The following is a 23963-nucleotide window of genomic DNA, read 5'->3' as shown; positions in this document are numbered from 1 at the left end:
AACTGTTTCAATTCCATATAAATTCACGTTTACGTTTACGCCATCGTCACAATATGAAAACATTGAAACTCCACTCTGTTCCGAAATGTTCACACGCAAAAGCGCGTTCAGTAGTTATCAAAATGCACTTAAAAATAACAATTAATAAAACAAAAATACATATTTTTTTAAAGAAATTTTTAATATATTTGCACAACTTAATGTCTCCCAACGACTGTAACTTAAGAATTCTTACTCCATTCTATAGAATACGAAATACACAAAATCAAATAGTTTTCGTTGCCATTGGAAACAAAATAAAATGTAAAATATTCAAAATTTACTTTTTCATTATTAAATAAATAAATTATTTAATAACTATTGTATGTAAACATCTATTGTCTTTTTTCTATCAAATGAAGCTTTTGTAGTCTTATAATAAACAGCTTTATAAATTGTGATTAACGAAAAAGTATTAAAAATTAGCTTGCTTTCTTATAAAATACTGGTATCTACTATAATATTGTCATATAGCCAATTTTAACTACCGCATATAAAATTAATGTTTTTTTTTCAATACAACAGACGTTTAAAACTAAATTGTAATATATATCAGTAATATTAGATGCATATTTGCGATGATATATTCTCATTGTGTTTAAATTGAATTATTGCTGTTACTCAATAGTTTCGATTTAAGTGAGGAAAATATATTTTAACTTTTCCCTTTGATATGTTTGAAACAGAACAGGATACAAAAGAGAAAAACAAAGACTTTTATCTTTATAAAGATTGGTTTATTTCAATAGCCAGGCGCTGCCGCTGAAAGAACTCCGTAGTGACGTATGCAGTTAGACAACAACAAAACAATTGCTATAACAGTGCAGTTTATAAAAAAACATTTGAGACATTGTTGTTTTCAACAATATGATATTCACAAGTAAGGACAAATAAACAATCATTTATTACCGCAACTCGGCTGTGCCATGACAATTGGTGAGAAATAGGCTAGTTGACACTTTTTTTAAAATGGTCTTCAATAGTTCATTATAGTTTGAAAAATTGTTTTTGATATTTTTTTGAGACGTGATTACATGAATATTTTAGTTTTTAAATATGTTTTTGACAATACGAACCAAAACGCCTGTCGGCCATGATGGTCTATATTTCAACTGATTCATGATTGTAATGTCAAATATTATGTTGTTAATATTTTTGCCAAACGGAGCGTTTCACAAAACATATTAGTTAACGATTAGTTGGACGTTTTTAAATCAAGTAACATTGTGACGTGACAAAATGGACGACAGCGTTTTTGACGTTTAGAAAATTTTGAAAATACATTAATCTTAATTTAAGTTTTATAGGAAGTCCTTAACTTTTATTAATTCATATTGATATATTTCGGACCCTTATTATGTTATATTGTACTATGCGAAATTAATATTGTTTATATTAAATTTTGTATGAGTCAACTACCCTATTGCACATTGTATATTATTTATACATTTTCAAGTTTTAATCAAGAAAATTATTTGAATGTGAGTATATGTAACCATGAGCGAGGAACTATTTAATGTGTGTTACTACAAAGCACTGAATCTAAGGTCGGCCGCCTACATTCGTTTTCCTAATGTGTAATTTCGATTTGGAATTCCGTGAGATTACGTTTTTTATCATACAGAATGTATGTCGCAATGGTTTGCATTAGCATGCGCGGAATTTGTTCACAAAAAAAAAACGTTCATATGCGGTCATCAAATCAAATCAAATTATAAATTGATTTCATGCATTCGGTTTTCTGAACACGGAAAACGGATTCGGAAAACGGATTCGGAAAACGAATGCGGAAAACGAGTGCATGTGGCCGGCCTAAATATACAGTGTAATGTCACGGTACGACCTGTCAGGACTCACTCTTTCAACAGCCGCATTTTATTCGCAATATGTAATAAATGCTAATGTATGCATTAACAATGATTGTATCAGGGCGAGCGTCAACGATCTAGCATTTTTGTCAAACTTGACTATTTTATTAAACAAAAGGTCACAGACAATCAGAATGTTTGACAAACACGATTGATTTGACGTAAAGTTTGACCATACACGGGGTCCCTTAGGTTAAAAACTCACTATAACGCCTCGAATACGTACTCGCTCCTTATCGCCTCGAAATTCCATACTTCAATGCACAGTAATAGTATAAGTAAAAGAAACGCCTCGCCTTTGGACGAGCTTATGGCGTGCCGATGGCCTTACGTAGTCCGAGATGAGGTAGATTTTTGGGCAAGAAGAAGAAGAAGAGAAGTATTTGAGGGAAGTTGAAAGCTTGTCCTGTACCTCTCCTATGCTGCCACACACAGACCTGTGTTATTCGGAGTAATTGCAATTTTTTTTTTGTATACCATGCCCTTGAGCAATCTGTAATTTTTGTACCTTAAAATAATTAAACATTGAAATAATAAAGAAAATAAATAAATAGTCCAGATTATTTAGTCGGGCTTTTGACTTTGCCAGGCAATAACATTAACTTAAAATATACCAAATATGAGCCGTTTGATTAATTTTTACTCCCCAGCAATATCTCCAGTTCTGTGTTTGAGAGTAGCTTATGAGAAGTACAGGACAAGTTTTCAACTTAACTCCATGCGACTGCCCAAAAATGTCCACCCGCTCTCTGACAATACGACATACGACCCCAAACATAAGTGCGCGGCCAGCGAGCTGTAAGACGGCGAGGCGATACGTTTCGGGTCCGCGTGCAAGGCGATAGATGAGTGTTGTCCCTTGTACGTCTACTTGAGCCGCTGCAACACCGTGGTGTTGAGCAGGTTGGCCTGCGCCAGGGTCGCGCCGCGGTCCGTCAGCTCGGTGCTGGGGAAGGTGGTGAACAGCGCGAAGGTCTGCAGCTGGTAGGCGGGCTCAGCTCGCGTCACGTACTGGATGAGGTCGTCCACTGTGTGCGAGTGGTTGAATCTGCCCGTGAGGCGGGTGCCGTCTGACAGTCGGAACTGGAAAACATGAGGTTCAAGTAAATATTTAATAGCTTAGTGCCTTGCATAAGGCTTTCGGTTAGAGTAAGAGTAACTAGTCATGAAACCTTTCGAGGTAGGTGCACTCCTTGATAAATCAGTGGCGTACAATGCATGGTGTCATCATCACTATCAACCCATATTCGGCTCACTGCTGAGCTGGAGTCTCCTCTCAGAATGAGTGGGGTTAGGCTAATAGTCCACCACCACCAGAGAATTAAGAAAATTCTCTAGTATGCAGGTTTCCTCACAATGTTTTTCCTTCACCGTTTGAGACATGTGATATTTAATTTCTTAAAATGCACACAACTGGAAAGATAGAGGTGCATGCCCCGGACCGATTAGAACCCACATCCTCCGGCCCGGAATCGGAGGCAGAGGTCATATCCACTGGGCTATCACGAGGTTCAAGATTCAAGTAAATAATATTATTCTTGACACCTAGCTTAGCTTAGTGCCTTGCATAAGACTTTCGGTTAGAGTAAGCCACAGGTCATGAAAGTTTCAGACCTAAATTTTTTTTTATTGTTTACAAGTTAGCCCTTGACTACAATCTCACCTGATGGTAAGTGATGATGTAGTCTTAGATGGAAGCGGGCTAACTTGTAAAGAGGAGGATGAAAATCCACACCCCTTTCGGTTTCTACACGGCATCGTACCGGAACGCTAAATCGCTTGGCAGTACGTCTTTGCCGGTAGGGTGGTAACTAGCCACGGCCGAAGCCTTCCACCAGCCAAAAATCAGTGGCGTACAATCCATATGTGTATATGTATAACACATATGGACTGTGATTTAGAAAAGCCATACCACCTAGCTTTCTAGCTTATACGAGTATGACTCACATCACAAGGTGTCGGGTTCGAGTCCAGAGTCAGATTATAAAATATTGCGCTTTTCTTTCTTCTGATGAGTTGCGATTATCGGACTTGTATAAATATCTTTATTATGCTTGGGTAACTAGCCAATGGAAATCTTGGTTTCCACGGGATTGATGAACTGAGTTTGAGATGAAATATTTATATAAGTTAATATCAGATATACTTAAATTCAGAATGAAGGATTTATCATTGTTACCTGCACAGTGGTGACGGGGCTGCTCTCGTCCAGCGCGACAGCGTCCTGCGCGGCGCGCTGGTTGGCGGCGCGATCGTCGGAAGTTGCCGCCACCGCGATTGTCTGGCCCACCGTCGCCGGAGTCGGGCTATGTGAAGCAATACAAGAGTAATCGTGATTAATTAATATTTTTTTCAACTTGTTTATAAAAATATCTCCCGGTCTTTGAGTATCATTGAGTATACTTTTGAGGATATACCAAACTCTGATATACTTCTTCTAAGTTAGCGGTATATTATCTTAAACTGCTATATGTAATTATGTATTGAAATAATAGTATAATATTTTTTATTAGGTCTATAGTTTAACTCATTTTATTTCTTTTTGGTTATTTATTATTAAGTTTATTTTTTAGTTTAATGTCATTGTAGGTATTAGTTTAGATTTTAAGGTTGTGTTGGCTGTGTTCGTGGCGTTATTCAATCTGTGGTTCCAACTGAAAATCAGCGCTACGTGTCCAAATTCAAATGGTCACGTAGCATTATGCTGAGCTGGGGCCATTTTGTGGGTTATGCCACACATCGCAGGGTATTGTCCTGGATGCCATGGTGTACTGGAGATATTGTGATGTGTGGCATAATTTCGAAATAAACGCATTTATCTTTCTTTCTATCTCATGTAGCATTGGATGAGATCTGTTGATGAATAAAAAAGCCTTCTTCATAAACTCAATATTAAAATAAAAATTTTCACGTACTTTTACCTCATTTATATCTAAAATTTCAAACTTCAGTTAATAAACAATCCACAAGTATAACAATTTTTAATAGAAGAATATTCCATTTTTTTGGTCTTTTTTTTTTTCTTTACAAGTTAGTCCTTGACTACAATCTCACCTGATGGTAAGTGATGATGCAGTCTAAGATAGAAACGGGATAACTTGAAAACCGGCGTAGAGTAGCAGCCAAATTCAAACGAACACCAACCAGTAACCAGTGAGTGCCAAAAGTATTTACAATAGTAGAACTTACGGCCATTTTCTTCATCGTAAGTAACAGTCAAATTGACGTCATAAAGCAAGAGTGACGGTCTTAATCACGGAAAAATAAAGTCTTCTTTACTCGTTCGTCGTTATCAACCCATATTCGGCTCACTGCTGAGCTCGAGTCTCCTCTCAGAATGAGAGGGGTTAGGCCAATAGTCCACCTCGCTGGCCCACTGCGGATTGGCAGACTTCACACACGCAGAGAATTAAGAAAATTCTCTAGTGTGCAGGTTTCCTCACGATGATTTTCTTTCACCGTTTGTGACACGTGATATATAATTTCTTAAAATGCATACAACTGAAAAGTTGGAGGTGCATGCATGCATGCATGGACCGGATTCGAACCCACACTCTCCGGAAACGGAGGCAGAGGTCATATCCACTGGGCTATCACGGCTCCTTCTTTACTACTTTCTACTTTTACTGTTGCTTTAGCTTTACATGAAGGCTGTAAATCTTATTTTTCCCCCTATTTTACGCGTAGTAGATTTCCCTAACTGAACCTGACCAGGTTGTGACTGACTGACCCTGACCCTTACCTGCCGAGCAAGTGTCCCTTGCCGGAGAAGGCCTGTCTCGGCGCGTGACCTAGAGCACGTTGTGCCCCCTTACCTGCCGAGCAAGTGTCCCTTGCCGGAGAAGGTCTGTCTCGGCGCGTGACCTTGAGCACGTTGTGCCGCCTTACCTGCCGAGCAAGTGTCCCTTGCCGGAGAAGGCCTGTCTCGGCGCGTGACCTTGAGCACGTTGTGCCCCCTTACCTGCCAAGCAAGTGGCCCTTGCCAGAGAAGGCCTGTCTCGGCGCGTGACCCTGACCAGGTTGTGCTCCCTTACCTGCCTAGCAAGTGTCCCTTGCCGGAGAAGGCCTGTCTCGGCGCGACGGCGCGCGTGCAGTCCTCGTGCCGCCGGTCCTCCAGGCTCAGCCGGACTTCGCCCCGACCCGATAACTCGTCTGGGATCTCGCTGCAACAATATCACATCATTTAGCTTACTTTAAACGGCCCACTGCCGGTTCGGTAAGCCTAACTTGCGACCCATGACATATGTCGTGAAGACTAAATGACATATTGTCGACAAATAGCGCCGAAACGGAAATATCGGTGTATTTCATTATTTTAATTTTATTATTAATTTATTTATTATTCTACAAAAAACACATTTAAATTAAGCCTAACCATAGTGCGACACAAACCTCTTAGTTTTACTGTGCACTGGTTATTATTACATAACTAGCGGACGCCCGCGACTTCGTCCGCGTGGAATTTAGTTTTTCACAAATCCCTCGAGAACCATAGATTTTTCCGGGATAAAAAGTAGCCTATGTGTTAATCCAAGTTATATATATCTCAATACTAAATTTCAGCTTATTTGGTTCAGTAGTAGAGGCGTGAAAGAGTAACAAACATTCATATCATCAAAATCATCAGTTTTCGCAAATCTCGGGAAACCATGGATTTTTTCGGGATAAAAAGTAGCCTATGTGTTAATCCAGAGTAAAATCTATTTCCATTTCTAAATTTCAGCTAAATCGTTTCAGTAGTAGCGGCGCTAAAGAGTAACAAACATCCAAACATCCATACAAACTTTCACGTTTATAATATTAGTAGGATAGTAGGAAGTAGGATACAATATTTAAGAAAAAAATTAATTAACAAACAAAAAGAGAAGAAAAACAAAGAACAAAAATAGCGGGTAGTTAAATAAATATCATAATTATAGTGTGAGTGAACCGCTTCTGCGATTGGTCACATCATCGCAAGTTAGGCTTATTGAACCTGCAGAGGGTCATTTAAAGTAAACCAATGACATATGTCGTGAAGACTAAGTGACATATTGTCGAGAAACAGCGCCAAACCGGAAATATTGTTATCACTTTCGGTGAGATAGGACGATAGAGAGCGATAGTTCCCCCTCAGCCGCTAACGGTAGCCTTTGTCATTTTCTCTTCACGAGATTTAGTTAGTGTTGCTTGTTAGCAACTACTCCTGTTTCCATCCATTTGTTGCTTAGACCAACGCAATGAATCGCGATTTGTTTCGGCTTGATGGTACTAGTAATCAACCGATATTACACTTAGTATACTGAGTGGGAACCTGCTCTTAGCGACAAACGCTGGTCTAGTGCGAGCAAATGCTTACAGCATTCATAACGCGGTACAGCTGCAGGCGAACTGAGCGCGGCATACATATATACAGTGTGAATGTGTCATCTGTAACGTGTGTGTACCCTCGGCGTATGCAGCTGAGGAACTCCGCGTTGTCGGGGTCGGCGTACTGGCGCAGCGGGCCGCCGTCCACGGAGAAGCCCTCGCGGTACAGCTGCAGGCGAACTGAGCGCGGCAGATTGTACAGTGTGAATGTGTCATCTGTAACGTGTGTGTACCCTCGGCGTATGCAGCTGAGGAACTCCGCGTTGTCGGGGTCGGCGTACTGGCGCAGCGGGCCGCCGTCCACGGAGAAGCCCTCGCGGTACAGCTGCAGGCGAACAGAGCCCGGCAGATTGTACAGTGTGAATGTGTCATCTGTAACGTGTGTGTACCCTCGGCGTATGCAGCTGAGGAACTCCGCGTTGTCGGGGTCGGCGTACTGGCGCAGCGGGCCGCCGTCCACGGAGAAGCCCTCGCGGTACAGCTGCAGGCGAACTGAGCGCGGCAGATTGTACAGTGTGAATGTGTCATCTGTAACGTGTGTGTACCCTCGGCGTATGCAGCTGAGGAACTCCGCGTTGTCGGGGTCGGCGTACTGGCGCAGCGGGCCGCCGTCCACGGAGAAGCCCTCGCGGTACAGCTGCAGGCGAACTGAGCGCGGCAGATTGTACAGTGTGAATGTGTCATCTGTAACGTGTGTGTACCCTCGGCGTATGCAGCTGAGGAACTCCGCGTTGTCGGGGTCGGCGTACTGGCGCAGCGGGCCGCCGTCCACGGAGAAGCCCTCGCGGTACAGCTGCAGGCGAACTGAGCCCGGCAGATTGTACAGTGTGAATGTGTCATCTGTAACGTGTGTGTACCCTCGGCGTATGCAGCTGAGGAACTCCGCGTTGTCGGGGTCGGCGTACTGGCGCAGCGGGCCGCCGTCCACGGAGAAGCCCTCGCGGTACAGCTGCAGGCGAACTGAGCGCGGCAGATTGTACAGTGTGAATGTGTCATCTGTAACGTGTGTGTACCCTCGGCGTATGCAGCTGAGGAACTCCGCGTTGTCGGGGTCGGCGTACTGGCGCAGCGGGCCGCCGTCCACGGAGAAGCCCTCGCGGTACAGCTGCAGTCGAACTGAGCGCGGCAGATTGTACAGTGTGAATGTGTCATCTGTAACGTGTGTGTACCCTCGGCGTATGCAGCTGAGGAACTCCGCGTTGTCGGGGTCGGCGTACTGGCGCAGCGGGCCGCCGTCCACGGAGAAGCCCTCGCGGTACAGCTGCAGGCGAACTGAGCGCGGCAGATTGTACAGTGTGAATGTGTCATCTGTAACGTGTGTGTACCCTCGGCGTATGCAGCTGAGGAACTCCGCGTTGTCGGGGTCGGCGTACTGGCGCAGCGGGCCGCCGTCCACGGAGAAGCCCTCGCGGTACAGCTGCAGGCGAACTGAGCGCGGCTGATTGTCCTGGAGGAAGATTTCAAATTAATGTACATCCATACTAATATTATAAATGTGTAAGTATGTAATGTAAGTATGTGTGTCTGCTTGTTTTCACGGCATAACGAAGATACGAATTGCCGTGATTTTTCAAGTGGAGATAGTTGAAAGGATGGAGGAGTGACATAGGCTACTTTTTGTCTTTTTCTGACCCCCTACTTTCCTAAAATGAAGTTTGTTTGAATTTTTCGTTTAAACTTTTAACATTTTCATTTTTAATAAACATTAAACATTTGCTGCTTTCAGTTTTGCATTTTGCAATTTAAAATTTTGATCCTTTATTAAGTCTCAGATATGGTTTGAGACTTGCAAAAATACGCGGTAACGAGACCGCGGGCGTCGCTAGTTAAGCAAGTTTGTCTGTTTGTCTGTAAAGAGAAAACAGCTCCTCTCAGTATTTATACTTTTAGAATAGATGTGTCGTAGCGCGAATTAAAAATGACGCGACATCTAGCAGCGCCATCTAGTTCTCGCGCGGGAAACTAGTCGCTCCGAATTTCAAGCTATAAAAAGACCGGCTGGAAGACTGGAATTTGCATATTCTAACCCTTAAATTCACTTTTAATTAATATTTTTGTAGGTAATTAGTTTATTAAACTACAGGTACAATGTTTAACAGAAGGAGAACAAAAGTAGACCTTTCAATTTAATAGCGATTTCATCAAGGCATGTTTATAATAGGAAAATAGAGTACAAAAGGACTGCAGGTGGTGGTAAATAATTAATTAATTAATTATTAAGTACAGCACACCTATACGCACACCCACGACTTTATCTACGTGTGAACAAAATCCTGAACCACACAACACAATGTCATTTATTTGTGGTTACATAATACTTTTTTCGTTTCGTTTTTAATCTGCAATCAGTCGACAGACTAAAAGCGGATTAGTGGTAGGATAACATTGGCAGAACCACCTGTCCTCAAGTCTGCATTGAATCGAACATGTCTGCCCGTTTTAACCTTTTGACTCTATCAGCAGTCAATAGCCCACAAGTCAGTGGGTTGGGATGTTTCAACAAACATGTTTCCGATGTTACATTTTATGCTTCATTATCTCTTCCTGAACTGTTGGTATTTCCAAGTATTGGTGTATTTCAGTGTTGCGTGAGTACCAGGGCGCATTAGCAATTGTTCTCAATATTCTATTGTTGATACATGGGTGGAAGCTACTTGGGCATATGTCGGACTATGCGTGTTTGTTTTGGTAATGTAGGGGCCGATTTTGCTTCTTGTTTCTTGTTTTCTGATTGACTTGGTTAAGACACCTGGGGTCCTCTATTACTGTGTGTTTTCCTCGATAGTATTTCCTTATAGACCTGACAGTCTTTATAATTGGTATGTTTCTTTATTTTTTAGGACATCCTTCACCACATTTAACGCAGCCGCATACAGTTATTTTTAGAGTGACCGTATTGTTGACAACGACGACATTGAACTTAGATTAGAGATTCTTAGATTTTCGGGGATTTTCTATTTTAACACGTTGATGGAATATATACTGAATTTCTTTGACTAATTTGTTGTTGGCGCTGGGTTCGAAATTGACGAAAAATTTTGATATTTTTTATTTTACCTCGGCTATTAATTATTTCACCTCGTACCTTGTTACAACTAGCTTCGATTACATAATATGACGTGACGGGTAGCAGTAACAGTGATTGTACCATTATTTTGTTATAGAGGAGAGTAAGAAAATACTCGTAATGTCGCAATTAGTAAGTACAATAACTTCCAAATCTGTAGTTGTCTCTTTCATTTGTATGGAGCGAGACATAGGTACATCACACAATATCACACTTAGTATAATGTCTGTTATAAATCTGTCAGTCGATCAAACAACACTCGAATTGTAACAAATTTTTAAAACTTTAACTCTATAAATAAAAGACTTTCCATACAAACTTTCAACCCCTATTTTACCCGCTTCTATTTTTATTTTAGGGTCAAAAAGTACCATAATATGTTTTGCTCCAATGTCCTATTTACCATTTTACCAAAATTCATCTTGATCGGTTTAGCCGTTTAGCCCTGGAAAGGTAACAGACAGACAGACTTACTTTCGCATTTATAATATTAGTCATTAGTATAGATAGTGAGCAAGAAGTATATATAGATATTAGATATTTAGATATATACTATATAATATAATATAATATATTAATTTATAATTTATATGGGTTAATGTACATAACAGTACAATGACCACTTCAAAAATCATAAGAATCGAACCCAGGACCTTTATTCAGATCCAGACCAACGACAACGTATTGATGCCGCGTACTTATACTATTCAGAGGAACACAACGATAGCTTGAAAATTTTCTGTTGTAGCGCCATCTAGTTCTAAGCAGTGACATTGTATGTGACACAGTATCTGTACATGGGACTTTATGGACATACTGTAGTTAGTTACTATCTATCACACTTTTACCATTCAGCGGTTATTAGGGTTCCGTAGCCAAATGGCAAAAAGGGAAACCCTTATAGATTCGTCATGTCTGTCCGTCCATATGTCACAGCCACTTTTTTCCGAAACTATAAGGACTATACTGTTGAACCTTTGTGAGTAGATGTATTCCGTGAACCGCATTAATATTTTCATATAAAATAAGAAAAAAAATATGCTGGTCCCCCAATACTTCAAAATACAATTTTTTTTTTCATCAAACTCATATATGTGAGGCATCTATGTATCTATGGATAGGTCTTCAAAATTATATCTATACTAATATTATAAAGAGGTAAAGTTTGTAAGTTTGTAAGTTTGTAAGTTTGTAAGTTTGTAACAATTTTTTGAAATGGAGTAATCTTCGGAACTACTGGACCGATTTTAAAAATTCTTTCACCAGTAGAATGCTACGTTATCGGGAAGTGCTATAGGCTATATTTTATATTTCTATCATATATAACTACTGAGATATCGCGGGTTTTCTCTTACAGGTCAGACCGAAAAATTTACTTATTCGCATGCGCTGCCTCAACCATTGCGTATAACTGAAATAAATGTATGGAGGCTTTTTGAACCTTTAAAAGTTCTACAAAAAAGTCCGCGACACCATATATCTATCTTTTATATTTTAGCAGATATAGTACCTTTAGTACTTTAATAAATTATTTAAATTTTAAACTAAGGTTTACGTCATTATTTACACAACTAAACTTAAATCCTTATCAAAATAAATTATTTAATAATCACAAGGATATTATAGAGATAATATTTGCCCTTTACAGTATGTTAATTAGTTATATAGTTTCGGAGATAATACAAAATTTCTGAAAGTCGCAGAAATGTCGCTATATGACGCCCCGCGGTTTCAATTAAGTGGTTCCCGTTCCCGTACGAATATGAGGACCAAACATAGCCTATAACACTCGCAAATAATGTAGCTTTCTATTGGTAAAAGAATTTTCCAAATCGGTCCAGTAGATCCAGAGATTACCCCCGACAACCACACAAACTTTACCTCTTTATAGTATTAGCATAGAAGTCGCTTGGGAAATTATAGTCTTTTGGTCATTGCACCACGCACAAAAGGTGAGACCAATTTTGCTGAGGGTAGGGATAGGTTAGAGGTAGGGAAGGGGTAGGATAGAGGTAGGGTAGGGGTAATTTAGGGAAAGTGTAGGGTAGGGTACGGATAAGGTAGGGGTAGTGTAGGGTAGGGGCAAGGTAGAGGTAGGGGAAGGATATGGAACGTATAGGGTAGGGGAGGAGTAGGATAGGGGTAGGGTAGGGTAGGGGTAGGGTACGGGTAGGATAGGGTTAGGGTAGGGATAAGGTAGGGGTAGGGAAGGGTTAGGGTTAGTGGTAGGGTAGGGTAGGGGTAGATTAGGGGTAGGGTAGGATAGGGTATGGATAGGTTACGGGTAGGGTTAGGGTAGGGTAAGGTGGGGGGAGGGAAGGGTTAGCGTTAGCGGTAGGGTAGGAGTAAGGTAGGGGTAGGGTAGGGTAGGGTAGGGTTGGGTAGGTTTACGAGCAGGGTAAGGTAGAGGTAGAGAAGTTTACATCAATTTTTACGTGGACGAAGTCGCGGGCGTCCGCTAGTTGAAAATATATTTTTTTTTAAACTGAATAGTTCGCGCGAGAGACGTTTCCAAAGTGGTAAAATGTCCCCCCCCCCCCTGTAACTTCTAAAATAAGAGAATGATAAGATTAAAAAAATAAATGATGTACATTACCATGCAAACTTCCACCTAAAATTGGTTTGAACGAGATCTTGTAAGTAGTTTTTTTATATATATAATGTGTAATTAATGAGCAAGAAGTTTATGTTACTTGATACGGAACCCTTCATGGGCGAGTCCGACTCGCACTTGAGCGCTTTATTATTATTAAATTATGCATATAATTTCTCAGGGCTACAGAGAAGGACTATCACCGCAGATAAAAGACTTTTCCAAGGCACAAATTGATTAAATTTTTTCAACACATGCTAGGAAAATACATATGATAGGCCAAAATACCATGTTGTTATTACTGCCTAGACGTAAGTGAAAACAAAGTAGCATATATGATCTGTAAGCGTTATACAGGCAACAGACCTGCAAATTTAATTATACAGTCAAACTGTTCAGTTAAAATGTCTGTGTGTAGGCAAAACTGAGTACTACAACAGTTTTTTTTCTAGTGATTTTGATTAAAATTTCGATTAGATAAAACTGTGCAGGTTAAACTGAAGGTCTGTCCTGTACTATTTTTTTTTTTTGTAATTAAAAAAAAAACGGTAAACATTAGTCAACTTGCCTGTTGTCCAGCAGTTCTTCCAGGAGTAACTTGTTCATGGTCATCTGCCGTTTGACCTGGAAATATAATATTTTCAGTTTTATAGCAGTCTGTTCTAGAATAAACATACAATGAAATAAAAAGTTTGTACCGGTATTTATATAGAGGAAAATTTTGCCTTTTTTAATTGTAGTGAAAGTAGTTGAAACATGAAGGAGCAAAGCTTAGTTTTTTTAGTAAATGGATTTAAGTGTCACTCACTTCTCTCTATCACTTTAAATGATAATTTAACATTGAGTTTCTGCTGAGCTAATGTATGCTCACAACCAGTGACGTGCACTTCGTACATGCATTGAAGTACTGCATACCCTAAGAGTTGTCTTCTTAGTGCTTATTAAATACAGATCTTTCCAGTTTGCTTAATTTTATTACTAGTGCATACCCTGATCTACAACCTTATGCACGCCACTGTTCACAACGCGTTAGTACTGTCACACTACTACATCCTGCTCGTTTGGATTTTGTCTTCTGAAAATAGAACATCTACACATTTAAGTATACCTAATCTGTATCCCACTCCGCTGAACACTCCGCCGCGGCCACGGCTCGCCGTCGATGGCTCTTCATCGAACACCACAGCGCCGCGTCTGAAATATATCATCATCATCATCATCATCATCATCATCATCATCATCATCATCATCATCATCATCATCATCATCATCATCATCATCATCATCATCATCATCATCATCATCATTAGCAACCCATATTCGGCTCACTGTTGAGCACGGTTCTCCTCTCAGAATGAGAGGGATGAGGCCTTGGAACACCTCACTGGCCCAATGAGGATTGGCCTGAAAGATATACTAGACAATGTTTATAAGTTATAACCGACTTCAAAAAGGATGAGGTTCTCAAGTTGATCAGTATATTTTTTATTTATGTATGTACTTCATCTAACTTGATTATTTCAACAAAATAATGTATTATCATAATGGTTTAATGTTGAAATAATGTTAATACATACTACTACCATTACTATACAAGACGAGAAATTACAACTACTTCATGCAATGTAGAACTAATATAGCACTGAAAGCAGGCACTTTTGTCTCATAAAGGAATAGGGTTGAATAATCCCTTACTTAAATGCTCCGCATAAACTGGACGGCGAAAGTGTCTAACACTGAGGTTCTTGCCAGAATGCAAAAGAAGACTGAGCTTGTTAAGACCATTAAGCAGCGGAAGATATCGTATCTAGGGCATATTTTGCGACACGAGAGATACCGTTTGCTTCAAACCATCATGATGGGCAAGGCAAAAGAGGTGTAGGAAGAAGAAAGAAGTCCTGGCTACGAAATATAAGGGAGTGGACTGGCATAAAGACCGTCGAAGAACTTTTCCGCCTAGCCATGGACAAGGAAAAGTTTAGAAAGCTGACCGCCAACCTTCAGTAATGGAGAGGCACTCTAAGAAGAATCCCTTACTTACTAAGGACTGATCAACTATCTGGTATCCATATTCCAACAGTTTCTCCAAAAATTACCTACTTTTAAAAAATTGTCTTGATCTAAAATACAACTTACTCTCTAACACTCTTGAACATCTCTGTAACAATGTCCTTCCTTCCCTTCCCTGGTCCCAATATCTGCTGTCCCGACCTTTCTGATCCTCCTGCATAGAATGCTTCACCTGAAACAACGGAATATTCAAATATAATATGATTACATATTGAAATTGAAGTTTCATACCACATATATACAAGCACACCTGCATCTTTCTCTGTAACTCTTGCTAACTGCTCTTTTAATTCTGCATTCTCTTTTGAAAGTTTGTCTATTTCCTTTTTCAATCTTTTTATCTCTTCTAAAGCCTCATTTAGTTCGTTAGTGGATTTAGAACTTTCTGAGTTAGAGTTATCTCTTTTTTTCGAACAGGTAGGAGTGTAGCAAAATAAGTTAAGAACAGTCTCTTCTCTTAAAGTTACCCGTCTGAATCTTGACACTATTAAATATTCAATATTCAATATATACTCATGACTGAATAAAATAAAACATATTATGTATTACTGAATTGATTGTCTGCTGGTACCAGTTTAGAGATCAATTCTTTCTAGTTCTTTGAGTCCACTTAATTCCTATGTCTGTTTTTATTGTAACCTAGTTTAGACCTCAGGAAATCTATAGCAGCAGTCATCAGAATTTGAATTAATTTTCAAAATTCATTTATTTCAAGGCTAGGCTAAGTTTACAAGCACTTTTAAAATGTAAGTTGACTATTTGTAAAGATTCTAGCACCCGTTCAGAATGCAGATTCTGCTGAGAAGAACCGGCAAGAAACTCAAAAGTTGCTCTTTTTAAAAAAAATCATACAGTATTTATTTATTTGCAAATAGTAAATGCTCCCGCCAAATAGCATTGCTTTCCCAGTCTGATTGCAATTGAAATTAGAGGTATTTGATATTAAACCTATGCCTATTATTAGACTTAAAGAAAGCATGCAAGTCAGTGGGAACCTCAGCCATTTTAGAATGTTTTTTTACAAGCCCTGCAAAATTTAACTCTGGTACAGTGATACCCCAGGATATGACCTCTACCTTCGATTCCGGAGGGTGTAGGTTTAAATCCAGTCCGGGGCATGCACCATTACGTGTCTCAAATGGTGCAGGAAAAACATTGTGAGGAATTCTGCATACTTGACAATTTTCTTCAGCGTGGTAGACTATTTGGCCTAACCACTCTCACTTCTGAGAGGAGACTCAAGCTCAGCAGTGAGCCGAATGTGGGTTGATAATGATAATAAGTGATAGGATTCCACTTCAAGTGGGTCATTTATTTGTGTCAAGTATTACTATAAAAGCAAAATTTACCTTCATCTTCACTAGAACTTTCTTGCTGCAGTGAGTCCAAAGTGGCAAAGTGTGGGTTGGCGGGTTTCTTTTTGTCTTTCTTTTGAGGTTGCGTCGGAGATCTTGGTGGGGACTCCATGTCACTGTCTGACAGCTGGGGCACAGCGGCCGCGGCTGGCTGTGTGTTTGCTGCCTCCTCTATATTACCGCCATGCTCATAGAAGCTTGATAATGCTACCTACAAAATAATTTATTGATTCAAAATATATATATATATTTTTAAATAGCTTTACCTCATATTAGAGCAACACTCAATACTGGCTATACAACAAAGTTCTAGTTACTGAACAGGGCAGATGTGATTTTGTATACTGCACAGTTATGCGAGTTCAGAGCCAACTTGAAGGTTGGGTGAGTACTATAAACATGGATTAAGATTTCAACTTTTCTTTCTTTAAAGTAAAGTGGTCCTAAACACTACTACTTAAAGTTTACTTTACTTTGAAGAAAACTGAGGTTTAAACCTTAATCCATGTTTATAAGTAAGGCTGTTAGAGCAAAGTTTTAGTCCAGTGTCTACCAGCAATCTCCACATCTTCTCAGTCTATCAGTAGTGGCTTACATTTATTTACATCAATGCAACATTACTGTTGTTTAAGCATAAAAAAAATTTAATTTCAATTAACTTGGTATTTAAAGCAACTTTATTGAATACAAACCCACTGTATCCCATGCATAGTTCCTGTTCCCATGGTAATTGGTTATACAGGGATAAAATCGAGCCTATGTTTTTTTTTATTGAGAAATAATACAATATGGAACTTTAAGCACCTTGTCCTTATTCATGCTATAGATAAATAGATTATTATTCATGCTATAGATAAATAGATTATTGACAGCCTCCGTAGCGCAGTGGTATGCGCGGTGGATTTACAAAACAGAGGTCCTGGGTTCGATTCCCGGCTGGGCAGATTGAGATTTTCTTAATTTGTCCAGGTCTGGCTGGTGGGAGTCTTCGGCCGTGGCTAGTTACCGACAAAGACGTACCGCCAAGCAATTTAGCGTTCTGGTACGATGCCGTGTAGAAAAAACACATGGAATGGTGGCAAGAATACTGGCTGCATTTCCGTGATAGCCTATGTTACTCCATCATAATGCACAATTTTTCAATTCAGTCCAGTAGTTAAGAAACTATTTAATTCAAACAAACAATCTAATCTTTCCTGTTCATTATATTAGATAGTGTAGATAGTGACATAAACAAACTTATACAAACAAGAATTTATATACAACAGAAATCAAAGTCATATTTTTAAAGTACCTACTTAAGATTTAGGAATAATATGGGAACATTCCCGATTGCCACTTTACTGGGTCATAGTACTACAGTAATGTATATAAGTAGTATATGTATGAAGATTGCCAAGCGACGATGATATTTCAAATAACATTGTGAAAGGGTTAAATTACGATGGGGAACAATATGCAACAAAATGTTTAGACCTTGAATGTTTTAATTCATGTTCTTTAAATGTTACTTACATCGAGCTGCCAATTAGAGGATTCTAAGAAGAATTTACTGCGGTTGTCGTCTGCGCCGGTAACATCACAAAATTGACGCAAAATATTTTCCTTGTTCGAAGACATTTCCCACTTACTAACGCTAAACTTCTGTATGTAGTTTCAATACAAGAGTTTACAGAATGATAATGTTAGTTGGTATATTAGTTTTAGATGAAATTAATAACAAAATGTTCGGGAATTAAGCAGGCACTCGCTTATTGCTTAGCTTTTGTAGGTATTTGAAACTGAAATGAAAAATGAAAAAGTCAATATCATTTTCATGTCATGTCATTGTCATGTCATGTCAAGTTTTTTTTTTACTATTTAATTTACAGCTCTGGATGCTAGTTTTTTAAGTCCTATTTAGGGCGTATTTACGTACGTACGTTTTGTTTATTACATTCATCATTTCATTGTTTACTCAAAATAACAAAATACAGTTTTAAACATGTTTTACAGTATAAGTTTTTATTTGAGCGCCATACGGCGCTCGGGCGTAGGAGTAAACGGCTAAAATAAATAAAAAGTGTGTGTCAGCTCTGACGCACGAATGGAATTTATTCTTTCAGATCGACTGTATAATTAAGTGTATGTTGCCCCGCAGCATAAACTATGCACTATCTTTTTAGCTATGCACGTCTCAATACCTACGCCTGCAAAAGTGAAAGGAGGAGGGAACCGAGGAGCAGTAGGCCGCGGCGTGCACGCTGTTGGCGGCAGCAAATGTAGAAAGGTGCGCAGATTAGGTTGCGTATTGCGCACAAAAACGTAACGCTGTCATTCGTTCATTGAATTTTACTGCTCATATGTTTTTCATACCCGAGGGCTATATATATATATATGAAAATCGATTCAGGAGTAAACTCCACAAAATAACATTATTCTTAAAACTTACCTACATGATGTGAATCATAGAATTAATAGTACTCGTACCGACTCGTACGTAAATCTATGATGTGAATAAAACTAAAATGTCGAATAGTATTTATTTTTCTTGTGGTTCGTTTGTCGTTTTTTTTTCGACAAATAAATAGTAATCTGTGATATTCATTTGTCGTCTGTGGTATTTTCAGCTGCCAACAGTGTCAACTGTCAATGTCAATGTTAAAATCACATTTAATTTTGGTGTTTTCTAATTTTGTACTCGAATTGAAAATGAATATTCAATAACCCAATTTAAGTTCATCTACAATCTGCTATAGTTTTTAAATTGGGCATATCATACGCTACAACCAAATGCATACATAAATGAAGACCCATCGGAAGCCGACCGGTAACATCATGAGGAAGTACTATCAGCTGATCCTTGTAGTGGTGTGTTTTATAAGCATTATCACACTTCTCATTTATCGGCACGAGTATTATCGTCTCCGGTATGTTTTGGAAGTGCTCAACTTCTTCGGCAAGCCGGGATTGTCAGAGGTGGAGTTTTGCGGTCCCGGATTCAACGCCACGATGTTGTCGGAAATACTTCGAAATTCGTCCATGGAGGTACGGGAAACTCCCCCTCTATTCCAGCAAATCGACGACAATTTTTATTCCTATTCATCCTTTTTACGATCGTACAATAAATATGAAAAATTAACACCGCTCTATGCTCACGTTATTAACACTATAGTTATTGGTAAAGCGAACGTTGTGCCGAATTTCCGTTGCAACGTGTGGCTCGAAAATAGTTCTAAATCAAAAGCGGGCAGATTCAACTACAAATTGGCCTCTGAACCTATCAATGATCATCGTTTGTTCATCTTTGAGTGCTCATTGGGCAAAAATTTTGGCAAACCGACGGGCGTTAGTTTCTATGTTAACGATTACAACATAAATCCTATGCATGCACCAATAATTAAACTTATACAAGTTAATACTAAGAGAAAGGCCCGTGAGAGTGGTAGTATTAAATTTGTTAACAATATAGAGCCTGCTGTGTGTGTGATCCCAAATCATGTGCCCATAGTTTCCAGAGATGTGTTTATTGAATTTCTTGTGTTCCACCACATTCTTGGCATTGATTACTTCACTATATATGACAGCATGATATCAGAGGACGTCATAAGGAGATTGAATTTGTTCCCAACCGATATTACACAATGGCAAATACAATTTTTTCCTTTAAATTATCCTTTTGTGTTTTCCAAGTCATATGATATTGTGAGAAATGCAATAGAACTTGACTGTCTATTCAGACATTTCAGATATGACAAAGAAGAGTCTAACAAAGTCAGCCATGTTGTTATTCTGTCATGGGATGAGTTCCTGGTACCGAGAGTCCATACCAACCTCAAAGCAATGTTGGATGACTTCGACCCAACAAGGTCACTAAGAACTTATGTTGTACAGTCACAAGTATTCTGCCTCAACCAAATGGACGATGACAATGCAGAACTTGGTTATCCGGATATAATGAAAAAAACCCATTACTATACAATGCCACAGGAAAAAGTACCAATAAATATAAGAAATTTAGACACTATGACATCATTTGATGATCTCTTTGATTTAAGTAAGAATAGCAAAAATATACCTTTAGAATTACTAGGAGCACATAAGTACAGTGTATGTAGAGATCAGAAGAAATTCCAACCAGATGGTTACAATGAAACAGAGATGCAAGTGTTTCCACATAAATTTGAAGGTGCCATGATCAAATTTGGACAGTCTTTAGTTAGCAATAAGATCTACAGATTATACAGATCGGGTCAGATATGGGAGAAGACTTCTAATGAAAATGTTAGAGATATGTTGTAAGTTGGTTAGTGAAGTTTTTATTATGTAAGTGCTAGTACCATATCAAATATTTAGGATGTATAAATGAGGGCACAGTATTATTGAAATGAATATTCAATGTTGGTCTAGAATAATTTATTAGAGTGCCTGGCAATACAAGTATTTTATTTATTTTATTATTTTTTTAATTCTCAGTTATTTTATATAAGATAGAGTTGCAATTTTATAGTCAATATTCTTTTTTTGTAACTCAAAGAACAGTTAGCAGGCCCAAGATGTGCCAAGAGAATAAGATAACTTTGTCTACATATTATGTTCTCTCTTGACCCATTGCAACATTTCTTTTATTGTTATGAGATGAAAGAGACAGCTATACTCAAAAAGATCTTACATCTTTGGTCTGCCCATAAACCTGCCCATAAATCTAAAATTCAAAATCATTTCAGCTTTATCAACTACAGTTATTGTGAATAAATGAAGTTGAATCAATTTATAACAACAGGCAGATGCTAATCATGTTGTATGTATAGCCTGACCAAAAGCCATGCAGATGCTGAATTGTGGAAAAAAGAAACTAATATCTACCTTTTTTTTTCATTAAACTGGCTTTACAACTCTTGAGTTCTAGCTCTTTCGACCATTTAGCATAGTAATGCTAAATAAAAAGAAATTAGAGTCTCAAAACACACAATGATGAGCATCTTGTGGCCCCTTTCCAGGTTTTTTTTTTATATTTCTGGTCATTTTGTACATTAAAAATTTCTTGTAACATTAAAATAAAACCATTGTCATATTAAAATTGGTCTCAAAGGCTGATGTATTTTATAAAAAAATTCACAGTTGTCATATTCCAGGATATGTACTAAATATAATTGTTAAAAATTAGTTGTTTCTTTGTTTAAAATGTTAAATCATAAACATGTTGTTAAAAGATATTTCATAGAGACTTATTTTATTTATTTGTGATTGTAGAAATAAGTTACATTTATTTGTAAGCATATAACATGACAGTTTTGCAGTAATACCACAAACCGTGAGATCATAATATCTGTATATTGCATTTAAAAATAGACCTAATCAACTTTGTTTTATAATTCATTTTTGAAAGTTAAATATTCAACTATGAAACCAAAGTAATATGCTACAATTCGGCTTTAAGCTTAAAATTATTGCTTTTACAGCTATTACTATCAGAATATTTGTGATTAGTTAAAAATTAACTTTGAAACAATGTTAATTAGGTACACTTTGGTTTGATGTAATATTTATTTAATAGTGTTCCCAATACTCAGTAGTCTTGCAGACTGCTTTTCTTCATTTACAGAAATTCCAATTTATTATTTTAAATTCTAATTAGTTAAAAAAGCTAATGTTAATTCTTCATAATATGTCTTTAGAAGTTAGTAGTTGCTTTTTTGTTTTTCTGATTATACATGCTGTATCCATAATGGGACAACAGCAATGTCACTGGGGGTTTTGGGGCAAGCGCAGAATCATCATCTGATGATGCCAAAAGGCTTAACGTTTAGAAAAAGGTGGAATGACTCTCTAAGATGGTCTCCTCTGAAGCTGCATATGTTATAGCAATAGTTTATAGTTATATAGAAGATTAGATATTGAATTTTCCATTGAATTATTACTTTGATATTGTTAGGATTGTCTGTTAGAGCAATAGGAAAGTTGTGCCTTGTTTATATGAGGGTAGTTAGCTAGTTTTTAATATTATCAAGTTTGTTACTGCTGTGCTATTCTCTAACTACTGTCCATATCGCGAAGAATTCTTAGGCGGGCGGCTTCACTTTTTGCAACTCTTTAAATAATTATCATAATTCAATCGATATAAATAAAACCTTGACAAATTATATAACTACATAGATCTTCACCATTAAACGAACTAACAGACGGACAGACGACGGAGGACATTGTTTTATATTTATAATATTACTAGCGGACGCCCGCGACTTCGTCCGCGTGGAATTCAGTTTTTCACAAATCCCGCGGGAACCATGGATTTTTCCGGGATAAAAAGTAGCCTATGTGTTAATCCAGAGTAAAATCTATTTCCATTCCAAATTTTAGCCAAATCGCTTAAGTAGCCGCAGCGTAAAAGAGGAAAAACATACTTACACACAAACTTTCACCTTTATAATATTAGTGTGTGATGTACATTACAATATTTTGTAATAGGGTACATTTCGTGATATATCTTGCTTTCTAATTTCTATGTAAAATTTTGCCGATGTATCAACGTTGCAGCTTAGCCTCACTGTTGATGTGTGGATTTAGATGTGTGGTTTTAGAGAATAGCACCAGGTAAATGAAATGGTATGAAAAGTAAAAGTTAATCTTGCTTATGATATATAATATTATTAACACATTTAAGACTGCTTGTTTGAATTAATCACGTTGTAGTTAATTATAGGTATATCTACTAATATATATAATGGATCAAGTTATATTTAAGGAGCATTTCCATTTGCCGTAGCCAGAGGTCATGCTTATGAATTAGCCCACTAAGGGTTATTCTAATGACGTGATAATTTTATGATAATTCAGCCCACTTTATTTCGTATAGTGATATACGAAATATTATAACACTACGTTTATAAAACGTAACGATGGCCGAGAGAATTAATCGAATGAGTGATGATTGGCGATGCGAAGAAAAGATGTCGCACTTCTCCGATCGAATTTTCGACCGAAAATGTTATTTATGTATTTTAAATTTATTTACACATACCATTACCATAGATTTAAATATACCTACTCTACCTACCTACATCTATCGTGTGCCAATACCAGTGTCCAGCGCACTGTTATTGGCACAGCCCGATGTAGTGTGGAGCCACCTAACTTACAGTTTTTCACGTTTCCACTAACTTCCACTTTCCAATAAACGCTGTTTATTAGTGCTGCTAGTTTTAATTTTAAACCCACAAAGTCCACCAATTCTCCAGATCCCAGCAGAAGCCGTTATTGATGAATTATGGTCAAGCAACGATTTTATGGCCTTGTTAGCCTAGTGGATATGACCTCTGCCTCCGATTCCAGAGGGCGTAGGTTCGAATCCGATCCGGGGCATGCACCTCCAGCTTTTCAGTTGTGTGCATTTTAAGAAATTAAATATCACGTGTCAGAAACGGTGAAGGAAAACATCGTGAGGAAACCTGCACACCAGAGAATTTTCTTAATTCTCTGTGTGTGTGAAGTCTGCCAATCCGCATTGGGCCAGCGTGGTGGACTATTGGCCTAACCCCTCTAATTCTGTGAGGAGACTCGAGCTCAGCAGTGAGCCGAATATGGGTTGGTATTGATGATGATGAAGAACGATTTTATTCATTTAGATAAAATCATTGCTTACT

At 38.3% G+C, this 23963-nt stretch overlaps 2 protein-coding genes across 2 annotated transcripts; one reads left to right on the top strand and one right to left on the bottom strand.

Annotated features, from left to right (window-relative positions):
* Nucleotides 1-160: 160 nt before the first annotated feature.
* LOC112045549 (uncharacterized) lies at nucleotides 161-18132 on the bottom strand. Its single transcript, XM_024081779.2, has 9 exons — nucleotides 17857-18132; nucleotides 16336-16552; nucleotides 15053-15158; nucleotides 14025-14110; nucleotides 13485-13540; nucleotides 7334-8703; nucleotides 5942-6070; nucleotides 4087-4213; nucleotides 161-2990 (listed from the first exon to the last, which is right to left on the bottom strand). Exons 1-9 carry the CDS (start codon nucleotides 17959-17961, stop codon nucleotides 2775-2777), a joined length of 2412 nt encoding a protein of 803 aa, XP_023937547.2. The 5' UTR covers nucleotides 17962-18132; the 3' UTR covers nucleotides 161-2774.
* Nucleotides 18133-18960: 828 nt separating this feature from the next.
* LOC112045540 (uncharacterized) lies at nucleotides 18961-23512 on the top strand. The gene has a single exon (XM_024081768.2). The coding sequence runs from the start codon at nucleotides 19126-19128 to the stop codon at nucleotides 20620-20622; it is 1497 nt and encodes a 498-aa protein (XP_023937536.2). The 5' UTR covers nucleotides 18961-19125; the 3' UTR covers nucleotides 20623-23512.
* The last annotated feature ends 451 nt before the right edge of the window (nucleotides 23513-23963 follow it).

This window comes from Bicyclus anynana, chromosome 2 (genome assembly GCF_947172395.1).
Source record: "Bicyclus anynana chromosome 2, ilBicAnyn1.1, whole genome shotgun sequence".
In the NCBI taxonomy this organism is placed as follows: Eukaryota; Metazoa; Arthropoda; class Insecta; order Lepidoptera; family Nymphalidae; genus Bicyclus; species Bicyclus anynana.
Note: the sequence above shows the minus strand (reverse complement) of the source record. Positions and strands in the feature narration are given on the sequence as shown.

Excerpts from the sequence above, each read along its gene's own strand:
- LOC112045549 (XM_024081779.2), bottom strand. The coding sequence starts at position 17,961 with ATGTCTTCGAACAAGGAAAATATTTTGCGTCAATTTTGTGATGTTACC. Across the intron at positions 16,553-17,856 it reads CCTCTAATTGGCAGCTCGAT|GTAGCATTATCAAGCTTCTA; the intron begins GTAAGTAACATT and ends ATTATTTTGTAG. Across the intron at positions 4,214-5,941 it reads AAGGGACACTTGCTAGGCAG|CCCGACTCCGGCGACGGTGG; the intron begins GTAAGGGAGCAC and ends TGCTTCACATAG.
- LOC112045540 (XM_024081768.2), top strand. The coding sequence starts at position 19,126 with ATGAAGACCCATCGGAAGCCGACCGGTAACATCATGAGGAAGTACTAT.